This window comes from Charadrius vociferus, unplaced genomic scaffold, assembly GCF_000708025.1.
Source record: "Charadrius vociferus isolate BGI_N301 unplaced genomic scaffold, ASM70802v2 scaffold88, whole genome shotgun sequence".
NCBI lineage: Eukaryota > Metazoa > Chordata > Aves > Charadriiformes > Charadriidae > Charadrius > Charadrius vociferus.
Window position 1 is genome coordinate 841,305 of NW_009649619.1, and position 24,052 is coordinate 865,356.

Genomic DNA, 24,052 nt, shown 5'->3' on the forward strand with positions numbered 1-24,052 from the left:
TTCTGTGGTGTATTTTTACATGTAGCATTTAGATTATGTTAAAAGAGGAGGAAATTTTGTTTGAGGAACCTGATGTTTAAAGGTGCTCATGTTAATTCATAATGTGCCAATGGTAATTTTTACATCAGCAGGTCATTATTGAGTACAGAGAACTATTAGGAAGCTAAATAAGATTTTATTCACTACTTAAACTTTTTGGTTAGGAGTTCTGCTCTACAGTTTGAGAATCTTGTAACCTGTTTTACATACTTGCTGTTTAAAACTTTTATCTGTTCTTGAAATACATTTAGATTTGTGCAGTGCTGTTATCTTTAAACTTTTGGGGTTTTTTTCTCAGGATTTAAATTTATCGGATATTTGTGATATTTTGAAGGGTTTCTAAACTGTAAACAGGGTAGAAAGTATGCTTCTTGGCTTAGTTTGATTTGTATGGACTCTGAAAGTTTATGCTTATTCCTGGTTTTCCCTTTGGGCACTGATTTTTCTTTCTTTGTCTTGTCAAGTCTGAAGCCTCAAGGTTACCTGCATTTGTACCAGATAAAGAGAAATCCCCCAAATACTGCTGTATAAACCTTCCGGATGGTTCATCCAGCAAAATGGCTGTTAAATCTGGATTCTCTATCAAAGAGGTGCTATCTGGGCTCTGCGAGAAACATGGTATTAACATAGCTGCAGTGGACCTTTTTTTAGTTGGAGGTGATAAGGTATTGCATATTTCTGTGATGTTTTTAAAGCTATTTCATACTCATTTTACTAATAAGGAATTACCTTCTCTCAATAGTGACATGTATCTCCTGGTTCTACCTGTAGCTTTATGTTGCAATGCTAGTTAATTGAAGGAGATTTTTAGTGAAACTAGAACTGGTGGAGTACTGTGGTTGTGGTATCTACATTACAGAAAGCAGAAGAGAGCTTATGACAAGGATGTCCTTGTAATAGTAAGTTAATTTAGGTATCTAGTCCAGTAGTTTGGCCAGGGGAACGGTTAGCTTGTACTTAATTGAAAGTATCCACAAAGAAAACAAGTGTGTTGTAGTAGATGGTACTTCATTAAAGCAAAGAAACATAATGACATTCAGTTGCTCAAAGGTGAAATGAGATTAATTCATGCTAGAATTAAGGTATATGTTTTAATATTGAGGAAAATTTCCAAGACAGCAGTCTAGGTTGTTGGGGGGGGATGGCTCTTATTCCAACACATGTATCTCCAATTCGAAGAGAAGCTGTGGAAGTGAAACATTTGTTGTCTTAAATTTGTGTTTATGATCAATCTAGATGATTACAGTGACAAAAATCAATGAGTGTGCATAGTTATGTGCCTAGTCTTTTAGTGACTGTTAACTTGCCATATTTTCTGATGCCTCATTCTATGTAATGATTTATTTAAGTTGAAGGACCTAGGCTTGTATTAAAACACTGAGTTCCTGAATACCTGCTGACTCCAGTGGAAGTTGAAGTTTGGTCATTGTCTCACAACTAGCCAAAATAAGTACACTTTAATCACGTTGCATGTTGTAAATGAATACCCACAAGAATGCATACAACCTATATTAATAATTTTCTGAGTTATCTGAAATTTTTTTTAAACATTCAGCTGTTCTTTTTTACATATTTGAAAATCCGTTTGCTCTCTTTTCTTTTGTTCCTGACGTGTGCGCTTTAGCCACTTGTATTGCACCAAGACAGTAGCATCCTGGAGTCTCGGGACCTACGTTTAGAAAAACGCACTTTATTTCGGTAAGAATGAAAAATACTATCTTCCTCTGGCATTTTCCACCCCATTTTCCATTTTACTTTTTGTAAGTGCACTAAAGTATATTGCCAGTTACCTGTGCAGCAAAACAGTAGTTAATGCAGAAAAGAATTTGGCTGAATCCGTTAAAAAAATCCAGTTAGCCATGCAATGCAACATCTTAAATCGTTATCCAGAATCCAGCATTAGGGGATCTAAGGTTCCCACTCGTTGTACAGGCACATTAAAAGAAATAGACCTTAGTATCAAGCAGAGTATCATGTGAAGAAGGCATGTGACCTAACGTTTGTAACTGAAAATGATTGACTTCCACAACTTGCAGTTAACTCACAGCTTGAGTTTCTCTTAAAGTAAAAATCCGGTTTTACTTTAGGCTGCAAGAACACTTAGGCAAGAGAATACACATTTAGCATGGGGATTCTATGAGTTACACAAGTGCCTAAGTTAGATATCCTGCCTATGTTTGGGTACCGATATCCAATAGATTTAGAGCCAGATGCTAAGTGCTTCCTCTACAGGTAATGGTGAGATTGGGGTATCTCTAAAAAGTAATTCAGATCGGGGCAACCAGAGTAAGGATCAGTGGGAGAAATGTGGGCCTACAAGAACATTTCAAACTGAGTAGAGCAGCACCTAGCGAGTTTTAAATGCTTCAAGAGGAAGCTTTCTGGATTGCTGTCTTGGATACACGTGGGATTTTGATGCCAGTGTTCCAGGTTAGGTACTTTTAACTGCTAACTGCTCATGCTGAAGCAGTTGTGAACAAGCGTGTAGGACAGTTCTGCAGGCACAGAGGGACCTTCCACATCAGTCAGAGACATGTTTAGTAGGTTGAAGCAACATGAGAATCAGATGGAAATTGAACTGCAAGTCTCCTAGTCTAATCCAAAATGCAACAACATAAAAATAGGCCTTTAAGACTAAATGGGTATTCTTACTGAGTACACGTTCCCGTTTAGTTCCATCTGTAATTATGTGCCTAACTGACAGACTGCAGTAAGACTAACTGTATAAATATAAATTCATCTGAGTATATAAATTCATCCGAGTATAGATTTATCACCCTGAATCTTAAACAAGTCAATGTTAGAATATTGTTGTTAATATGGGTATAATACTATTCAGTACATTATATATTTAGTATTATGTAATACTATTTTATAGTATTTTTTTTCAAAAGAATCTGTTTCTGTTTTTTTTTCCAAAATGCCAGAAGATGTTTTAATGTTCCTAAATTGTAAAAATCCAGACTAGTGCTATGAAAACTCCTGAAAGAAGTATTTCAGGAAAAAGTAACGAAGTGGAATGTTTGTGTTGCATTATTGAGTTTGCTTTTGGAGTGAATAAAACTTATGTTGCCAGGCATTCTTCATTTTGGCTTTATGTTACTTTTCTTTAGGAAGTAGGGCTAGTTTCTATTTAAGGGTACCTCAGATTAATGAATACGATATAGCATATTCAATTTCAGTCTTTTATTAGGTGTGAGTTTATGGAGTTTCCAAATTAAAAAGGAACTTTTAAGTAGGCAGTACCATATGTTACTTGTGTTTTAATTAACATGCAGAAATGTTCTACATTATTTCCTTCTGTGGGTAGACATGGTGTAAGCAAAAATACTCAAATATTTGGAATATTTTCAGACGTAAGACAAATACTTTGTGGATATACTTGGTTACCTATATGTCTACCGCTTCTGTGTCAATTACCAGTTAATTATTAAAATTGATCGTTTCTATTTAGTGGCTGTTGTATTAAAAAAAAATATGAAAGACAAAGTTTCAGTTATTCAGGTTTCTTGTGGAGGGGAAAAGTCAATAAGACTAAACATCTTGTATTTAAGTAATTTGTGTGAGAGAAAAGATGGGGTTTACATTTAATTGTCTGACAAAATCACTAATATTTTTCATTTCTTCTGATGTTGTATGTTTCTTCTGGTAGTTTTGTTAGTAATAAGCCTGCCCTTGTTTTCATATTATAGTGCCATTATAGTCAAATGTGGCTGTTGTGGAGGAATTTGGGGATGAAGAGCATTTAAAAAAAAAACAAAACCAAAACCAAACAAACTAGGCACAGTTCTGTGCAGGGAAATAGACAAGAATTGAATACTTGTTTGGGTTTTCAATTTTTTTTCTATTTTGATGAAATGATATAAAATTGCATAATAGACTGAAGAGGGCTGTCTTTATTCTTGAAATTCCAACTGAATTGCTTTTACAGTTTTTACATGTAAGCTTCTCTTGCAGCAATTTTTTGTGATATGGTGGCATCTCGCCTGAAATTAACATCATCTGGAATTCTGCTGTGTTTATTCCCGTGCTTAAAAATAAAAATTCCTGTCCAAGCCCATCTCAAGTAATTGAATAGGACATTGTGAGTCTCTCTTGTAGAAGTGGAAAGAAATATTTTTCTTGCATCCAAGGCATGGAGTCACTTTGGAAGCACTCCTGGGCCAGAGTGGTCAGAGCAATCTCACTATAAAGATGAAAGTGCTATGGAATGTATCTAACTGGGCTTAGGATCACCATGCAGTTAAGTTGGCTCATGCCTTCACTCAGCTCTGGCGAGTGAAACAGGGGAAGCTTTATTTGTATGTAAAATGCTTTATACCTTCAGGTTAGGATAGATCTGTGCTAGTGAAGTTTCAGGGTCTCTAACTATAAACTAGTATAACTTTGCTGTAGATTGGATTTTGTATATTTTGTACATTTTGTTTATTGGAATATTTCATACTTAACATTAAAATCGATATGTTTCAGGCTGGATCTTGTTCCAATCAATCGATCAGTTGGTTTGAAAGCTAAACCCACCAAACCAGTAACAGAGGTCCTAAGGCCTGTGGTTGCAAAATATGGTTTAAATCTTAATGAACTTGTGGCAAGACTAGTAAGTATCTTTTGATGTAATTCAATCTGTAATATTTTTTGTCTGGAGAAGATCTTATGATAGTCCCTGAAATTATTCCTGTCCTTATAATTAGGCATTAAAATCTGTATTTACAACTACACGTTGAGATGAAAATGCATAGTAGTCATAACCATTATGCTTAATAGTAACTACCTCAAAGCTTTAGTCTGCATCTGTTGTATATTCTCCTTCAGAATAAATCTAACCTACTAAATAATAGAGCCTGAACTTAGCCTCTTCCAGAGCTCAAATTTTTGCATTATTAGCCAGGGAAAGTTTATTGAGATTAAAGCTATTGTTCCATTATCCTGGAAATCATGAAAGTTGCCTCATATCTCCTCACAGAAAATTTCTGTGGAAGCAGACTGATGTAACTTTGCTACTAATAACCACTCGACTAGCATTTTCTCTATTCTATTACAATGGAATATCAAGGAATGGAAAGTTACTTTTGTGGCATTTGTAGAATGTATGCTGTCTTGGCTGAACCAGTCAATGTTTTTAAAATAACTGGAAAACATGTTGGTATAAAGATAATTTAATAAAATTACAAAATTAACAAAGTACAACCACTTTAGAATATAAAATAATCTCAGACTTCCTCTGAAAAATATGATTTGTTGAACGCACACCCTAACGATCCTAGAGTATTTTTGCACGCTTGCAAATTGGATGATTTTCTTCTCCGTGTATCTTCTTTTCCCGAAATACCGTTCTCCTTGCCTAAATGGGTTACACTCTTTGTTAACAAGGTAGTTTTACACAAACAGAATAAACATTTTTAGAATGGTAGAAGAAAGATATATTGAGGCTACTCTGAAATGTAAAAATGCTTTCCTCGTTTTCTTTCAAAAAATGTCAGACTGCATAAATTTGTTCTGAAAACAGCTTTTTCTCTATTACATACAAACTGTGATCCGACTTTAGAATGGTGAGCAGGAACCACTTGATCTTGGTGTCCCTATATCTAATCTGGATGGTCAGCGAGTTGTTCTAGATGAAAAAGAGCCAACAAAGGGTAGAGGTAAGTTGGCATAAAAGCTTCTATTTACGATGTCAAGTCAGTTTTGTAAACCCTGACTTTGGTCAGTTTCTTCTGCTGATGTGAAGGTGAGGTAAACATAATTAGATTTGGATATGTCACATGTAGTGTATATTCTTTTTAACTAAAAAGGAGGGCAGTTCCTAAGATTGAAGATTAAATACATCTGTTGATACCGAGTATTTTACTGTTGCTCTAAGAAATTTTGCGCTAGTAATACTTTACTTGCACTCAGCCATAGACCCACACAGACGTTTAGGGACATAGTGCCCAGTAATAATGATGAGAATAAAATGCCAAATAACTTCTGTGAGTTTGGCAATTAATTGAAAAGAAATATTCTGTATCAGTAAAACAGATGCAGTTTGTGCAACAGCTGTATATACAGCTGTGATAACTCCCTTCTTTTAACGTGAGAAAATAGCAGAGCCTAGATCTCCAGTTTTAAGTGATGATTTATGGCGATAATACTAAAACCATATAATTCGTGATTTCCCTGGACAAAATAACGTGAAAAGTAGAAGTTGATCAGCTGAACAGCTCACAACCTTTTGGCACAATTACTAGATTAATGTAAGCAGCCTTGAGAGTAAAGGTTCAGTTTCATTATGAGACCTTTTTATAAGAACACTTAGTTTTAAAAATGAAATTAGCTGCGGTTAAATTAAATTGACTTAGAGCAGAGATCCTCTTTGAGGAAGAACTAGGAGAATAAAGATGGAGGTATTTATTGAAGAGAATCAGATTTGTCATTTTTCTAGGAAACAGAACCAATTGTCATTTTGAAAAAAGATATCAATCTAAATACTCTCACAGATAAATAGTTTAAGGATTACAAGTAAAACTGTAATCCTATGTGCTTCCAGCTGCTATAAAAGCCTAAATCATAGAGGATCCCTTTAGCAGTAGGCTGATTCCGTGGCAATGTAACAGTGAAAAAGGGCCATGATTCTGTGTTTGCAGCTCAGTCTTTGGTTAGTATATTTGTCGTAGGCAAATGTAATTTGAAGGACCCATTTAGTTACTTAGAAGTAGACAAGGAGGATATGGCAATGTCTAGAAAACAATTGATGCATGAAACAGGTTGGAAAAGGTTCAACGTGACCTGTCAATGGTGTTTTCTGCTGATTTTTTTTTCTTGTTTAAATTCTAAATTTGAGAATTACAAACTGAATTATTAGCTGAGACTTTAAAAGCTATTTGATCTAAATCAACTTAAAATTTAGGAGAACTTAAATGAAACTTTAGCATCTTTAAACTTTAAAAGTATTGCCTGTATTAGAAAAATTTGAAGATAAGATGGAGATTCTGGTAGGTTTTGACTGGAAAGTATCAGGGATATCAACTGTGATCACCCTATTGTCTGAGTACGTCTTTGAGACTTTTTAAAGCAAAAAATCTGTTTTGTGCATCATTGTAACTTAAATATTGCTTCTTTGGGAAATTATAAATTTGTAGTTATAGAAGGTATGTTTATGTTCAGTGTTTGCAGATAAACAAAAAGGTGCATCAGTAAAACAGAGTGCAACCGTAACTACTTCAAGAAATCAAGTATCTACTGTAAGTCTTCTGCAATGATTTTTGTCCCATAGATCATCTTTTGTTTCCTTCGGGAATTCTGTACTAAAAGCTGCATTCATTCATGATTTTGAATCAGCTAAATTATGTAACTAGATTGAGTATAGCTATAATTCATCCAGTATTTTTCCACTGTCAACAGCATTTATTTGTGAGAACTTTGTCTTCATGATGAATCAAATATCTCTTTCACTGTGTTATATTTGTCGTTTTGTGTGTCCTTGTCTTATCTATATTTGAAAATGATTGAATTACTCTGAAATTCAAAGGCCCTTTCTGTAATGTAAATTCTTCAGAGTAAACAATATTATATTTATTTATACATTTTTAGGAAGTACTATGGCAAGTGTTCTTTGCAATAGTCAAGATTAAACTAAAACATTTGTGGTGGTGGTGTTAGAGAAATATGTTTTCAAAATAACTTTTTTATTCACTTAGACCATATTTTATATACCATGATGGAGCCTAAATGTAAGTAGTACCTTAACTTTCCTTCTAATGCAGGGAGAGGGAAGAACTCTAGGAAAGTCTAATTCTATCAAAATGAAAGGCGAAAATGGAAAAAATGCTAGGGAAGTCCGGCTGTCAAAGAGAGAAGACTCTATTGCAAAGATTGGGAAAAAAAAATGTCAGAAAATAAATTTGGATGAAGCAGAGGGTATGTGAACTTTATAGTTTATGTATTAACATAAGTAGTCTTAGAAAAATGAGAATTTTGTATCTGTGTGGGAAAAGGTACCCTTGTGTTCATTACTGCATTGTGAAAATCATAGTCATGATCCTTATATTTTTGTTTGATACTGTGTTTGAATTATAAAGTTTTTGAAGCTGGAAGTAAAATATTAAGAATACCTAAAGATAGACGCAGGTTCTTATTGGGGTTTTCAAAAGTGAAAGCTGCCTAATTCCGGGTAAGATAAAAAGGTATTAGTTACTCAGTTGCAGTTGAATATCCCATTCAATACCCTTTGCAAGCCATGGAGAAGCTTGCCTTTCTGTTCACCTTTACGTAAGAGTCTTTAACTCACTGAAAGGCATTCTGCACAATGGGGTAGACCCTAACTTACTCAGGAAAGAATTTTCAAAAATTTTATGCTTAAGCTTTAAGCTGTACTCTCAGGGCAGTACAATCTGATGACTGTGGAGATTGACTTTTACCTTCAATTACATCTTAATAGTTTGGGGGGATATCATTGGAAAAGAACTCAGCAAATTGACTTTCTTGTAGAAAGATGTCCATGGGATAGAGGAATAACAACAGCGTAGCAGTAGAAAACCTGACATACCACCCTGTGCCCCAGGGCGTTAACTGAAGCTGTTGCCAATCTTGTCGGCCCTACATGTTCCTCCTTATTTTCCCAAGTAGAAAAAAAAATCAGAGGACATGTTTTACCCACCGATTAAAATTTCCTGCTGATGTTCCCTAATATGCATATCCAAAACCTGGTTATGCACAGGTATGCAGCAAATGAATGTTCGTCTGTGAATAAATGTCCACTGACTAGAAAGGAAAAAAATGCTGTGACTAAAAGTCTTATTGCAAAATAGATGTTTGTTAATAGAAGTGTTATTACAAAATATTAGTACATTTTAAATTATTTTCTGTTGCTTACTATTTTGTTAACTTGTTTTCCATATTTTAATATTTTCATTTTTCTTCCTAGGGCTGAGTAAAACATTAACATAATTTGAAAACTTCAGAATTCGAGGCTTTCACATTTTATTTTGAATTTTGTGAAATTTGTCCAAGTTTGGAAAATACGTACCAAATGTTGTAGACTGTTTTTAATGAAAAAAAACCACCACAAAACCACAAAAACTGTTCTATGAAGTTTGAAATTTCAAAAAGGAACATTTTTGTATGACACATATTTCAGAAATGTTGCATGTTTTAATATGCATACCGCCATTTTGCAAAACTTTGGCAATAAGAAGCATTTTGAAGCTTCCATCTTGGCTACGTTCAGATTTTATGGCATTTGACAAAGCATGTTAAAAAGGCATTTTTACAAATATATTTGGCAGGCTTTGCAATGTGAATAGAGGATTAGGGACAAGGTCATAGAAGTGCAAGTGTATGACCTCACATGATGCTGAGTTAAAACCGATACTAACATTCTGTGCTTTATTTTGTAATGGCTTTTGCTTCAAGCAATATTTATAAGCTGGGTTGAAGCTATTGATTTTAATTCATCTGTTGGAGATGGCCTTTTTAAGCATCTTTAATATTCCATAGTCTCAATGCTTTCTTCTTGAAAAATAAGGACATGCAGAGGCCCTATATTAAGAGTTAAATATTTTTATATGTATATGTTTTGTACTGAAAAGTTCATATACTGTTGTGCTGCTTCGTTTTTGAGGAGTGGTATAATTTTTGGCTTATGATTGATAAGTTTCTTGTTGCCAAGTTTTGAGACTTTCTAGAACAGTGGTGATTTGCTATGAGTATTATTTATATATAGAAACATATTAAACCATTGGACATCATTAAGGACATGATCAGAAAATCACTTCTAATTGTGTTTAAAACGCTATAAAAAAAGCTGCCCCATTGCTTTTAGTAATGGCTCCTTTGATGGTTATTGACTACCTATAAGCTACTGATACACTGCAGTGCAAAGTAAAATGGGGTTCCTTAAATCATCATCTGATCATGCCCTCTGATGATAACATCCTGGATTTAAACTACACCATGAATTGAATTTAAACTGTGATGAAATATTATTAAACTGAGAGAAATTCAATATAACAAGGAAGTTTGCAACATTTTGAACCTTTGAACTTTCAAATGGCATGGCTATTTTTGAGTTAAGATGGGTAAAAACCATCCAGAATATAAAAACGTGCACCCATTGTCAGGAAGACCAGAGCCTTGTTTTGTATAAAGAATTAAAAAATCCTCTGTGTGTGTGTACAGATTTATTAACTGCATAAAATAGAAGATGTGTTCAAGGCTCAGTGAATTGCAGCTGTTCTAAACTGCAAAACTCTTACAATAGCAGTCCTGATGGTCTTAATTATAGCAATGCTAGCGAACATTGCTGCAATTGAAAAAGTTCCTAATTGACATGGGATCTTATTTCAAGGCAGCATTGAAAGAATTGAAGATCTTCATGGAAAATAAATGTGCTGAAAATTTACGTTTTAATGACATTGCACTTTCTGACAAAAACTTGTCAATTTTGGGTTTTTCCCCAATAGAATTTTTTGAACTCATATCCAAAGCTCAAAGTAACAGAGCAGATGACCAACGTGGACTGCTAAGGAAAGAAGACCTTATTCTTCCCGACTTTCTTCGTTTACCGCCCACTGGACCAGAACCGTCCTCATCTACCCCCACAGGCCCTAAAGGCCTCAACAAGCGAATTTCAAAAAATGATGGCAAGGATGGATGTACATCCCCAAATGGAAAACAGGAGTCTGTGCAAAACTTTAATGAAAATTCAGTTAAGAAAATGGGTTACTCAGAAAATAAACATAAATCTGCTTTGACAGCACTCCACAGTCAGAAGACTTTCAGTGTTCCTTTTAATACTGCATTGTCTCCAATTCCGCATGCACAGGAAAACAATGCAGCAATATGGAAAAGGCAGTCAAGAGAATTACAAGCTGAAGGCATACAGATGGTAGATGATGAGAATGTGGCAGACTTGACTCTTGTGGCTGAAGGAGATATTAGTAGCCCTAACAGCACTTTGCTTCCGCCGCCACCACCAACACCACCGTCAGACATCAGTAAACTCACAGAAGCCAACTATCCACCCCCAACTCCTTTTGCAGGTAATCAGGAAAAATCTGGATATCAAAGATCCAATTCAGGTATTTCTAGATTTTAATAGTCTTTCCTTTCATGTAAAACTACTTTTCCTTGGCACTGTTAATCATTATTTGGCATCCATTAAAACAAGAAAGAAAATTCTCTCTGCACCTTAATTTTTTTACAAAGAAAAAAAAAAAAAGATTTTCATTGCCTTAGTCTGTACTACCTGTAATATTTCTGGTTGCCTTTAACAATGTATTTTTGTTTGGATTTGGCATGTGGCCAAGAATGGACACATGCAGACAAACCTTTAAAATACATCCATATGCTATAATTATCTCATTCTTTACCCTAGGAGTACAAAACAGGATATCAGCATTTTGAGCTGCGTAACACTGTTGCGTTCCAGATTTTCTGTTCCATTTGTCATAATGAGATACGTGATTAGGGTTTGGAAGTTTTAAGTGCTTTAGCAGGAACCCTAATTATGTGTTGAAAATTGCAGTACTGTTTATGATTAAAATTTGAAATGGATAAACCTTAATTTAAAAACTGTTTCTCTAATAAATTAGATTTTTGTGACTAAAAATAAAAATGTTACAGCTTTTTTTTAACCCATACTTGCTACACAGAGATATAATTGCATCTATAACGCTTTCTCACAGAATATTCACATGGGAAATAACTCTTTCTAATAGATAATTTTAAAGAAAATACGTAACTTTTTTTAGGATGTAAGTTTCATGGTCTAGCAATATCACAGAGCAATATTAGCCCAAGGCTGAAGCATGGAATTTCTTTATAAACATGGACTCTAATAGTAATTGCTATTACCAGAAACAAGAGTTTGAAGACAATGGGTGTTGTGACATTGACGTTTTACAGTCACTGTACTGTACATTTTAATGTAAAATATAAGAAGAGGTATCTATGTGCTACATTTATTTTTGATGTTTCACAAACATATGGTGCCATAATTTGTATGATCACATTTCTTTGTGATGTGGGAATATACATTTTAATTATTTATCTTTTTACACAGAGTATTTGATACTGTTCTTTATCTGTATGGTTGATGATTTGTAAATACTTCTTTGGTTGTTGGATGCACATAAATGGCAATGCAGATTATTTCATCCTCTTGGTATTTTAAAAAACAAATTCCTTTATTAGTAGTATTTGAGAAATGTTCTATAAGCGCTACCACTTAATTTCTGAAACTGAGTATTGAACAGACTTGTAACCAGTGCCTACAAATAACAAAACCACGAAATGTACTTCAGACATATTGATGTGTATATGCATAGATTTGTGTTGGTGTCTTTCTGATAATATGACAAGTGTACAACATAGGTATCAAATTGCATATTTTTCAGTGAGAACTGTTAAAAAAACCATTTGCACTTAAAAAAAACTTCATGAATTTACAATATTTTAATGCATGCCATACATTCCTGTGTAACCACTGAACTGTAGCTTTCCCTTTTCCCACTTTCTACTTTTTACTTTGTAGAAATCTTTGTGTAGTTTTCACATGTATTTTGTATCTTTGTTCTCTCAGGAGTAATAAATTCTAGACCTAGTTACGCAAACTGGTTTTAAGCTTTGATTTTCTTCATTATTGCAAAACAGTTCTTTCAGTCCTGGATTAAGAATTCTGATTGAAATTCTCTTCTAATAACAAACAGATTAATAGATATGAGCTAAGTTGACAAACGTTGTATTTGTTAATAATCTAGATATCAAAGGGCAAATGCTGTCTTGAGATGCTGATGGGTCACATGTGAAATCCATGGCATTGACATGTGCACCAGAAGGCAGATAAGACAGGAGATTTCTTTTAAATGAGTCATAACAGGAACTCCTGAAAGGAGCGTCTCTTCTGTCTCTGGGTTCTTGGGCTAAACTTTATATCCATTACTTTCCTTCTTATTTTAAACTAAAGCAATTCTTCCCTGGTCTTTAAGAAATGAGCTGGTGATCTCAGTTCATTTGATGTGGAGTAACCAATATAACAACCTTTTTATTTGGTAGTCTTGGGTAAGAAATGAAGGGTTGTGGATGGGTGCTGGAGACTGCACTGCCCTTTTCGTTCTTACAGATGGGTCCTACGTAACAGTACTGTGAAGCCTAATTTAAAAAAAAATAAAAATACTTCAGAGAGGCTTGTGGTGCTGTTACCTAGGTCTCATTGTGTTCTGGGGGCTGAAAATGTAGTTTTTCCAAAAGTCACTGTGTTCCCACATTGTTGTGGGCCTTCATGAAAGAAAATGAAACAGTTGAAAGCTCTGTAGCAGTTCCCCTTTTAAAATTACTCAGACTTTTCCACAACAAATAACTAATATCCTATATATTGAATTATCTTAATTTTTTTTACAGATTTTAATTTTCATGTATTCTGACTATTTTACTCTACTTTCACTGGTGACTGTGTTTTATTTTTCTGTCAGTCACCTATGAGAGACCTTTAAGTAAATCAAACAATATAATCTTGCAAAACTAAAATCTTAGTTTCTCTTAGCTTTGTGAAAAAACAGATTTTTATCTGCTTTTTCGGGAATAACAAAAATCTAAAAGAAAGTTGTAAACCACATTTTTTTGCTACAGCCTTATTGCATACACTTAACTGTTTTCCACACTCCCCTCACAGTACGCTACTATTTTACGGGAACTGTATTCTACAAAAGAACGGTGATTTTATGGAAAAAGTGTGGGCTGAAACAAAACTTTTCTATTTTCATGATTTCGTGGAGTTTGCATGGAAAGACTTTTCAATGATGCACAGTAATTATAATAAAGACTACTGGAAACTATCTCCAGTCAATAAGCGGTAGTTCAAAGGACTAAATCATTAATAATGGTTGCTTTTTTAAGTGCTTTAATGGTTCTTCATTCATAATCTCCTATCAATGGAAAATGCATTTCTGATTGGTTTATTGAGTTAGAATGTTGGGATAAAAAGAAAAATAATGACTACATAATTTAAAGCGGTCTATAATCTTGGTTTCAAATTGGTATGAAGGCAAGTGACACTTATGCTTACATTATGTGTTGGGCTTGTATATGTTGGGTTTATATATGCTGGGAAAGGATGGGGGGGAGGGGAAGCCAGCCCAATATCCATCCCTGTAACGGGGAACTCTTGAGGGTTTTTTTCATCTGAAGATCTAGAGAGCAAAATATGAATAATGGAATATAGCAAAATTATGTTTGCATCTCTCAGAGCTTTCAAGAGCAATTTTTCAAACACAGATCTTAAGTTTCTTAAGAAAGTGAAATGTGTTTATACTGTAGTAATATTTAGCTATGAAGTACACATCAAATCAGTTTGCGATACAAGAATCATTACTGATTCTAGTTGCGTTTCTCATCAAGAAGAAAATGTCTTTATTTTTGAATAAGCCTGCTAGTTCTGGCAAATTTCCCACTTTAAAAGTCAGGGGTTTCTGGAATCTGAACACTAATTCTGAAGTGCGCTTACTTCATGTCTCTACATATAATGGTGGTGGTACCCATCTGGGGAAGAAATAACTTAATTAGTATGTGCTGTAATTGGCTTGAAGTGTTGCGTTCATTTTTGAAAGTGTTAAAATACTGGTTTAATCTCTTTGGTTTGGTTTTTTTTTGTGGGTTTTGGGGGTTTTTTTTGTTTAGTTTTTTTGTTTGGTTTTTTTTTTCAGGTGCATGGTATAGTCTAGGTACTTTGAATGTTGTCCCATTCCAGGTGGTCAAGCATGTTCATTACCCAAGTGAAAAATAGCTGTCACGGGAGAGGCAGTCTTTCAAACCTCTAGTCCCCACAGGAGCTGTGAATATCAGGCCAGAGGCTTTGCACTATTCAGCGATACTCTGCTGGGGCCAGTGAGTTGTTCACCGTGATCGTTGCCTCTAGTGCAAAGTAGGTGGGCATTTAGTCTTAGTAGCAATTGGGCTTTTTCAGGGAGTACCGTTTCATTCAACTTGCAGCAATCCAGACTGAAGATGCACAGACTGTAGATTTGATTCCATCAAGTTGTTCCTTCTATAATTAAAAAAATACCTTTTTTTTTTCATTTAGAATGAGAAATATTCTTAAAATGAAATTACAGTTGCAGTCAATGGAATTATTGCTTACCAAGTAAGAAGGGATTTTTTTTTAGTAGATGTATAGACTGGATCCAGCAATTCAGTCAAATAAAGAATTTATTCAAAACTCCCTTTTAATAGGTATGTATTAATTGGTTAAGATAGAGAGCCAGCTAGGGAAAATAAAAGCACGGTGAATTCTCTGGAATTAAACTTGAATAATAAGGCTATGGAAGATAAGGGTGAATTTAGACTATATAAACAGTTACTTAATTTGTTCTGAAGCTACCGCTTTGTTTCTGGAATAGATTTGTTTCTGAAATCGATGGGCAATGGTATTCTCAAAAGAAACTTGCTTCTTTTCTTGTTGGAGAGAGTTCTTTCAGAAATCGGATAGATTGTACCAGTGCTAGGGTGTTTTTGCTTTGAAAGATAAATTATGCAGAATTAAAATGCAGGGTGGACTCTCAGAGCCTGGGGCTGGCTATTGTTCCCAAAGACAAAAAAAAATTCCCAACTGCTCCTTTTTATTATTCACAGAGAGGACGCAGTATGCTGCAACCAAGGAATAGAGATCAGATAATATCAGTGGTATTTCTGTGACTTTCACTTTTTGGCTACTAAATTTCTCAGTTGTAAGGGTAATGAATTCCAGGTGCAATGAACTTTGTGATAGTTAAGGAGATGAAAAACAATTGTGCATATATCTTCAAAAATTCCAAATAAACCCTTATTTTTTTAATAAATTCTGTAATATTTTATGTAGTTAATATTTTACATAATCCCTTAATTCACGTGGCATATTTTAGAGAAAATCCAGCAGTGTTTCCTGTGTAAATCAAGATAGCCAAATAAATGAAAACAAATGAAATAAAAATTTAAGAAAAGGAAGGGATTATGACTAAAAAATAAAAATAATGTGAACCATTATTTTTAACAAAGGCTATTGTCCTGTAGTTAATTATAGCCTTACTGGCTCTGTGCAATTTTATAGAAGATAATTGGATTCTGGATCAATATGAAGAAGTACTCGTGGGGATCCAGTAATACTAAGGCCGTAATCTGTTAGTCCTCTTTTAATCAGAGCATGATTAAATTGGAGAATTAAATGTAGTACATGACTGAGATCAATAACAAACAAAGGAGAAGGAGAGTTATGTTAAGAGTAGACAACCGGGAAGCGAGGAAGGCCTTGAGGGATAATTATTTGAAATGTAAGCTTATTTCAGTCAAACAGCAAGATACGCATTTTAGAGAGAATTACAAATTTTATCACCGACTAGATAAAATGTTAGAAAAATTACAACTGCTCTTTGAACCAAATGAACACAGGCTAAAACCAAATCTATTCAGACACATGACTTAGATTTGAACAGTGGAATGAACTTAGGTGAATTATTAGTTGACATGTAACTCATAGCCCTGCTAAACCACATTCTAGAATTTCTTAATTGGAAAATACCTTAATGAATGGCAGACTAAATTAAAACTGATTGAAGTAATTCAATCTACTATTTCCCAACATACTAATCTCCACAATGATTAAACCTGCTGTTTCTGACTACTGATGGAAAAGCAAACCAACGTTAACAATAAACGCTGGAAGATCGAACTGAGGGCTGAGTACTTTTAGACTGTCGCGGAAATGTTTTGTCGTGCCTATGGCTTGGGAGGATTCAAAAATTATTTCAATTTTAGCAGTGGAGAAACAAAGTTTAAGTAAATTGGGCAGCGTTATTGAGGGTACGCATGCCACTTTGGATCAGAATTCAGAACTACTTATTTTATTTCTTCTCGGACTGTTCCTGGCTTTTAAATGTCTTTGTGGGTCCCTTCAGCAGCTGTTGTAGCCGTGCGTATAAAAGGTCAGTGCCTCCAGCAAACATAGTTTGCAGTGTTTCCTTTTTTGATTATATATGCCACTACTGAGCAGCAGTAGTAGTTATACCAGCTCCCTCTTCCACATAATATTCAGAATTTGTCTTTCCAAATGATGTTCTGTTCTTTGTTCTTCTTGTGAATGATTTTGAGGTGAGTGCAATGAAAGAATCTCTGTCTGCCCTGTTTCTAAACTTAATCCTGGCAATGTATTCCAGGAATTCTCAGGACAAAAGTAAATAGGCTGAGTATTGCTGCTTTGTGGAATGATCCATTTCCTAGCTTGATGCACTCATTGTTAGTGAGTCTGATTTCAAGGCTCTGAGCATATGCTGCATTTGGTGTTTCATCGTGCAAGTGAAATACAGCATATAAAATCAAATTTCCTTTGAAAAGATTTAGCATAAACTGTAGGTAGGAACCTTTTATTAAATTGTCTTTTTCCTGGGTGTTGTATCAGTTAAGAGATAAAAGGAAGGAAACTTTTGAAGGGAATTTAACCTGCAGAATTCTGAATCTTAAATGTAAAGTATCCTTTTCCCTTTGGAAGCATAAATCCCTTTTCAAACTTAAAAAAAAAAAAAAAAAAAAAAATGCTTACAGTGCTAACAGTACCTGAACCAGTGTGGAAGTAATTTATCCACCACTTAAAAGAATCCACATGTGGGAAGCCTAAAATTTTGAAGTACCGTTTCACAACAGTTTAGGACAGGAAGGAAGAAGTGTCTTTCCCAAAGTGAATCTGCCAGATTACGTAAATCTTAAGGAAAAAGAGCTCCTCATACGGAGATATTTCCAGGGTATTGAAGTGAACGCCACTGCAGAAGTGACCATCGCAAAGCTCCTTTTTTTTTTAGTGTTATAAAAAGAAACGCTCTCGCAGACAGCATGTGACCACCTTAGGAGGGGTTGTTGTATGGAATCAGAGATAAGAGCAGTGTCTGCCCAATCTCCCGCACAAACAGACCAATCTGTGAATTTGGGGACTGAAAATGACTGCATTTGGAGGTGGCATATGCCGATAAATAATAAATTCTGGGAGTTGGTCCTGAAAACTTTGGTGATTTCTGTTCGCAAGAGTTGTAAGTATTATGAAATACTTCAAACAGACTCTTATCTGCTGTATGTCAACACAAAATCATTAAACTGGAGCTCACTCTCTTTAATGGACTATCTGATCCTCTCTGGCATTAGAAGTTGAATGCCTGGGATCAACGGTACAGAACTCAGCAGAGTATTCTTGCTATCTTTCAGTAGACCTGAGAGCCATCTAAATAGTAAGTGGTTTTGACAAGAACAGTAGGATTTTAGCAGAGGTAGAATGCGAAGTGAAAACACTGAGTCTGCATGGAAGAGGATTCTCTATATGGAAACTGTGTTGGGAAAATTATGGAATAGGATTCAACATTCTGTCATATATCAAATTCCCTTGGTATGGACTTTGAAGTACAGGGCTCATCTCTGACGGTGAAACTTAATAAACATCTACTTGCTGTTATAAAAAAAAAAAAAGATAAATATGGTGTGAATTAAACTAAATCAAGTATTGATCACTTAAAAATCAATGCTCTAAATTGCAGATCAGATCAACATGTTGGATTTCAGATCAGATCTAAATTATGCTTGAACAAGTGAATCATAACTAAAATTAGCACATTGAAAATAAATAGATCTATTAATTATGGTATAGAAATAATATCATTGCAGGATGTTGTGGGTGAACCTTCAAATCCCAAGCATCTGCATTGAGTTATGGCTATTTGATCCTATCATCTGCATTTGACAGTTAGGGCTGTTCCTGAAATTTCCAGATTTTTTGTAACCTTGTCTTTGCATGCAATTTGGCCAAATGCTCCCTTGGTCCTAAACGACTTGGAAGACAATGTCTTCCACTATCTTGCTTAGATCTTACTTGGAGCTTGGGGAATATTTTCTACAGAAGAACAGAAAATCCCTTTGTGTCCCTCTGTAAAGATGCTTTTCCATAATCATAGTGTTAAATTCAGAGAGCTTGAGAATAATGCAAAAAAATAAAAATTTCAGAAAAAGAGAAATATTGGTAAAGGTAATCAGGAGATCAGCCGAAACACTGCCTGATCCTTTACCTTTTGAAAAATGCAGGCTGGTAATCCTAGCCTTCCATAAGCCGTCACTTAGGTGTGAGTCTGTAAAATAGCAGATCTCCAGTTTAAAGGCAGAAGCTGACGTGCGTCATCCCATCTTTAAACCAGCTGGAACATATTAATGGGATCAGATGCACAAGAAAATTCCCTTAGAGCTGCATGGAATGCTCAGCAGGGGAGCCAAAGATTACCAATAGGCGGGATTATGCTATTCTAGTCTGTTTGGAAATTAGTCTGTGCAACTCTTGCTCTAAGCACTGGCTTCCACTGGCTTCCTTTCCCTTCTGAAGTTAGGTAGGACATTTGGCAGATAAGATCCAGGAAAATGTAATATCATTCCTGACGTGCTTTATGCAAGGCAAAGCAATCCCCAGACACCCATGGAGGTTTTTATCATCAGGAATGTGTGAAGAGAAATTTTATCTGCACCTTCGATGGGGCCCTGCACAGCTAAGTTTGCTCAGGCATTTGTTACTCAAAAGGAGAAAACGAGAACACAACCAGTGCAGAGGTGTCGTAGGCATCATTTAAGCCTCATTATAAAGCTCCACTGAGCACATGCAGTTCTTGAGTCTATTTTAAAGCTTGTGGGATACATTTATACACAACCCCTTTTTGGGAGTCTCTCCTATTATTTGTGCTAAATAGCATTGCTTCATAAATGCTTTGTTTTTAAAAATGAGGAAAAAAAGGACATTAAAATATTTTTTCAATGTAGTCCTACTCTTGAAATCATCTTCCTGTTTGGTGTAGATGAGCCAAGGTCCTGTGTGCCCTGCCAGGAAATGAGAAGTGATCTTCCCTTAGTAATTCCATATTCTTTTGAACCAGTATTTTAGATAAGATCTTCTCTGTTCCTGTCCTGCCTCTAGTAGTAATTTATTAAATGCTTCACAGAGATTTCTCCCGAGTAGGGCATTAATAGGAAAAACAGCCCACAGTGCTGATTTATTCCTCTGCAGATGGCCTTATGTCTTGTGAAGCCCGAAAGCTTACACTGACCTTGTTTTTGCTTTGTTCCTACTTGACAACTTGCAAGCCCTGTTGCTGTGTGCGGTGACTCAGCGACACCATAATTCCAAGACTTAATGGCGTTTCTGACCCGTAGCTGTAGAAAGACTTAGCAACCAAATGAATACAGCAATACTTGCACCTTCCGTAGCGTTCCTCAGCGGGAGTTTCCAGCTCTGTCATCTGTTGTACCCTGTTAATGCAGGCTCTATCTTTTGACTGTGGAAGTGAGCTTAGTTCAAGTCAACAGAGCTATGAGACCTTACACCACCATCAAAATGGGTTCTTTACGTTACATTCAGTAGAAAGATGTATTCTCAATGCTAGGGCAACTGGCTGACTCATGCTCTGTCAATGCAAACTATTTGGTGCAATTTATCATTAGTATGGCTTTTTTGAAATTAGTATCTCTTTTAAACCAACATGAAAGCAGAATCAGCGGTCTCCCTCAAAGGGCATAGAGTAGCAAATTAAAAAGATCAAGACTACAATTCAGTACACTCACGTTAAGGTAAACATTTTAGAATAGAAGAATAGCATTTTACACCGCAGCCATGCAGGCAGCAGTTAAAATTAAGCCAATGTTCAGCTGCAGTAGGAACATGTAAACATGAAGGGTAATATAGTCCCATTAAATGTTAGCTGTAATTTAGTAGGCTGGAGCCGTGCTGGGCTAACAGGGCTGAGAAAGCTTTCTGCCTTCTCTCTGCTATTGCTCAGCTGCTTTGTTTGGAGTTTGATCTAATTCCTCTGGATGTGTAAAAAGGCAAGCATTACTGATGTGGAATATCCACATTATTAAGGTGGGGCTGCACTGTAGCTAAAGCACTAAAATAATATTGCACTACTTAAAATTTTAACTTATCTTCATTAAGTGGAAAGCTTTAACCCTTGAGAAGATCCTGGAGTGATTTGATTGAAACAGTATGAAATTGCTTTTTTTGTCCTTTTCGTTTGCATTTTTCCCCTTCTTCATGTCAAAAGGTTCTTGATTATGATGATTAAACATTGACACTTATTTTTCTTGCAAAAAAAGCCTGTACACATCAATTTATGGAACAAACACGAATGAAAGATTTCGAACCTAGCTGTGGGATTTAACCACACCACTCATGGGTTTTGTGTGGCTAAACGTGCTAGTCAGACGCTTGTGGGTACTGTGGTAAAAACTTGAAAAATGGTTTAGGTAAGACATGTTGGACAAGATGGTATATTTTAAAAGACCAGCTGGTATACATGGAAAAAAGAAATTAAACATGAAACAGAAGGCCTTATTCAGGTCTGTCTTTGTGCTTTCATAGGTTTTCTATCTTTTTCTTGGATATCAGTTGGTCTAACAGAAGCAGTTCTCTCTCCCTGCACATTTTGCCCCTTTTTATATCATTATGGTGAAGGCACCTTAACTACAGAAATCATATTGATAACCATGGTGTCAATCATGAAAACAACTCAGTCTTCATCCTTTCCATCTTGTTGCCTGTTGAAATAGGAAAAACAACTTTATCTGTGTTTGGTTGAACAAGTGCCGAGCAGTTTGCGGTGTCACACCTAATGCAAAACTACCGTTTGGGGAGCTCAAGGTTTTAATCTCGGGTTAACTTGGGATGGTGATGACTTTGAATGAGTAGTTCTAGAGAATAGGCCCAAATCCTAGCAATTGTGGTTTTAGAAGCACTGTATGAAAAAGAGACCTCAAGGTTAAAAAAAAGCACATGTAATTCAGGTGATCCTTGAATGTTTAAAGCCCTTCAGCAGATTTATTTCTTTTCTTCTTCTCCTGTAAACCGTGGCCCATAATTGTTCTGTTGCAGTTCAGAACAGTGAACTGGAACTCTAAATCATCCTTTCTTGGTCTGTTAGAGAATTAAACTCTAGCCAAGTAAAAATAATATCTCAGCAGGGATCTGGTATGGGAGGCCAGTTCAAGTCAAGGCAGATCTCCTGTTCTGCCCCAGTGGAAGCTCTCTATTCTCCTCCATCACCTTTGGGTTTGCTGGTGTGGGAGTTATTGTTCTAGAGCTGTAAAAATTTATACAAAGTAGTTATTTTTAATGGAGTCTTACTAAAAACTCTGAAAAATGCTAAATTAAGAGAGATATTGATGTTTTACATTTATCTTTTGAGATCTAGTGCTTAGTTACCTACTTGGTACATCAAGTCTCCTGTATGGGGCAGAGGAATATCCCGGCTGACTGTCTTACTGTTAGGACCTCAGAAGAGGCTGCGATATTGAAAAATGCTAAAAGCCAGGAGATACATAACTCTTCTGTTTTGTGTTTGTTTTTTTTTTTTTAATTCTTCTGTTAGGTGCAAACCACAGAAAGAAAAAAGATTCACAAGGGACTTCAGGAAACTCTTGTGAGCAAATGTCTCACAAAGCGAAGACCGGCAGAAGCTTTAATCCTGGTGTGAGACAGAACCCTGGTACGGAGCTCCCTGTAAACAGGATAATAGATGTGGATGGAGTCAAACTGGAAGAGACGGGCACGCGCTCCTGTGACGATTCTGAAGGGAACCTCAGCTTTGAAGGTTACATCTCTGAACTGAGATCTTGCCAAGGGAGGATGAGAACTGGAGTTTATCGGACATCAGACCTTCCATCTCTGATTACTGTCAAGAGTGAAAAGAAAAAGGGCACTGAGAATCAGTATAAAGCTACTTTTGTTTAAATCTCTGGTTTTAATTGAGAGTTCTGGTATTTTTGCTTGGCATCAGCAGCAATGGAGATATCCCTTAGAGACATGCTTCTGCAAGTTTTGAGTTGCTTTCAGTACCGTTGCCTTCAATGAGTCTGCCAGACCGTCTCTTCTGATATGAGTTAGAACCCGTACAGTGAAAAAAAAAAAAGTATTTCAATGAAAGTATTGAGCTATCTGGTTTTGTTCTCTTACTGTTTCTATATCATTTTCTCTGGGATGATTCCACTGCACAGTGCAATTAAAATTATTATTTCCACCCCTACTCTTCTTTTCTTTATTAAAGACAAACTCACTTTAAATTCCCCCATCCAAATTTTTTATTTAAGATAATTTCACATTAATCTTCTAATGTTTTTTCCTGGTCTGCAGGATTCCCTGTGTGTCAGTAGACTTTTGAAGTTGGAGTAAAATCAGTTACTGGTGTAAAAAGATTAGCATTATTTTCTTAATATCTTCCTATCTGTTTCATAACATTTGGGAAGAGGTCCAGGTGGAATTCAGTTTTGTCTAATGCGTTGCCTGGATGGATATATGCAATAAGACTGTTGCTATAAAAGCAGTAAGAAGCAAAAAAAAAAAAAAAAGCTGTGAATTTCCCGTGCTAGGAATAATAGCTGCTCCTGTAGCCAACACTGGTGACGTTTCCATAACAGAAATGTATATACTAATTACATTGTGGTGGGAGGGTCGTCCAGGTCCCTACTCATCACTGCTCTTGGTGTCTTAGCTTTGGGGGAAGGTGGATTTTATTATTGCTCTTTCAATAAGCGGTTAAGTGCCCCTCATTCTTCTTGTCGTTAATTCTAGTTTCAGTTAGTCTTTTAGCCTTGGGCAGAGTTTTGAGAAAGAAAAGATACTTAAGACTACTGACATGTTGCTTTTGCCACCCGCTCCTTTTCCTCGTTTCCCATTTTTTCAGAAGAGGTTATGAGTCTGGACAAGCAACAGGGAACACAAAGAAATGAGAGTGTTGGACCTCTGCTCATCAAGGTGAAACAATATTGAGTGTATATATTGAGACCTCCTGGTGGTTCACTACTTTCAAATTATTGTGAGACTTTAAAAAGTCATGTTGCGTAGCTCCTAGACTGAAGATCCACACAGGCAGTAAGTCTAAAGTGTTTACAGTAATTATTATTAACTTCTCTTTCTTCACTCCTAAAGGCTACCAAGAATCGTGAATTTTCTGAATAGCTGAGAATATTGGAGGCAGTCACTCATTTTCTTAAACTCAAATCT

General features: G+C 35.7%; 1 protein-coding gene across 1 annotated transcript in view; it reads left to right on the forward strand.

Annotated features, from left to right (window-relative positions):
• Positions 1-23,074, forward strand: part of RGS12 (regulator of G-protein signaling 12) — an 82,129-nt gene extending 59,055 nt beyond the window's left edge. Inside the window, exons 10-17 of the mRNA XM_009890517.1 lie at positions 504-704; positions 1,664-1,737; positions 4,510-4,636; positions 5,585-5,681; positions 7,183-7,259; positions 7,782-7,935; positions 10,479-11,096; positions 22,422-23,074. Coding sequence (XP_009888819.1) covers positions 504-704; positions 1,664-1,737; positions 4,510-4,636; positions 5,585-5,681; positions 7,183-7,259; positions 7,782-7,935; positions 10,479-11,096; positions 22,422-22,783 — 1,710 coding nt within the window. The 3' untranslated portion in view covers positions 22,784-23,074. The remainder of the gene's footprint in view (positions 1-503; positions 705-1,663; positions 1,738-4,509; positions 4,637-5,584; positions 5,682-7,182; positions 7,260-7,781; positions 7,936-10,478; positions 11,097-22,421) is intronic.
• The last annotated feature ends 978 nt before the right edge of the window (positions 23,075-24,052 follow it).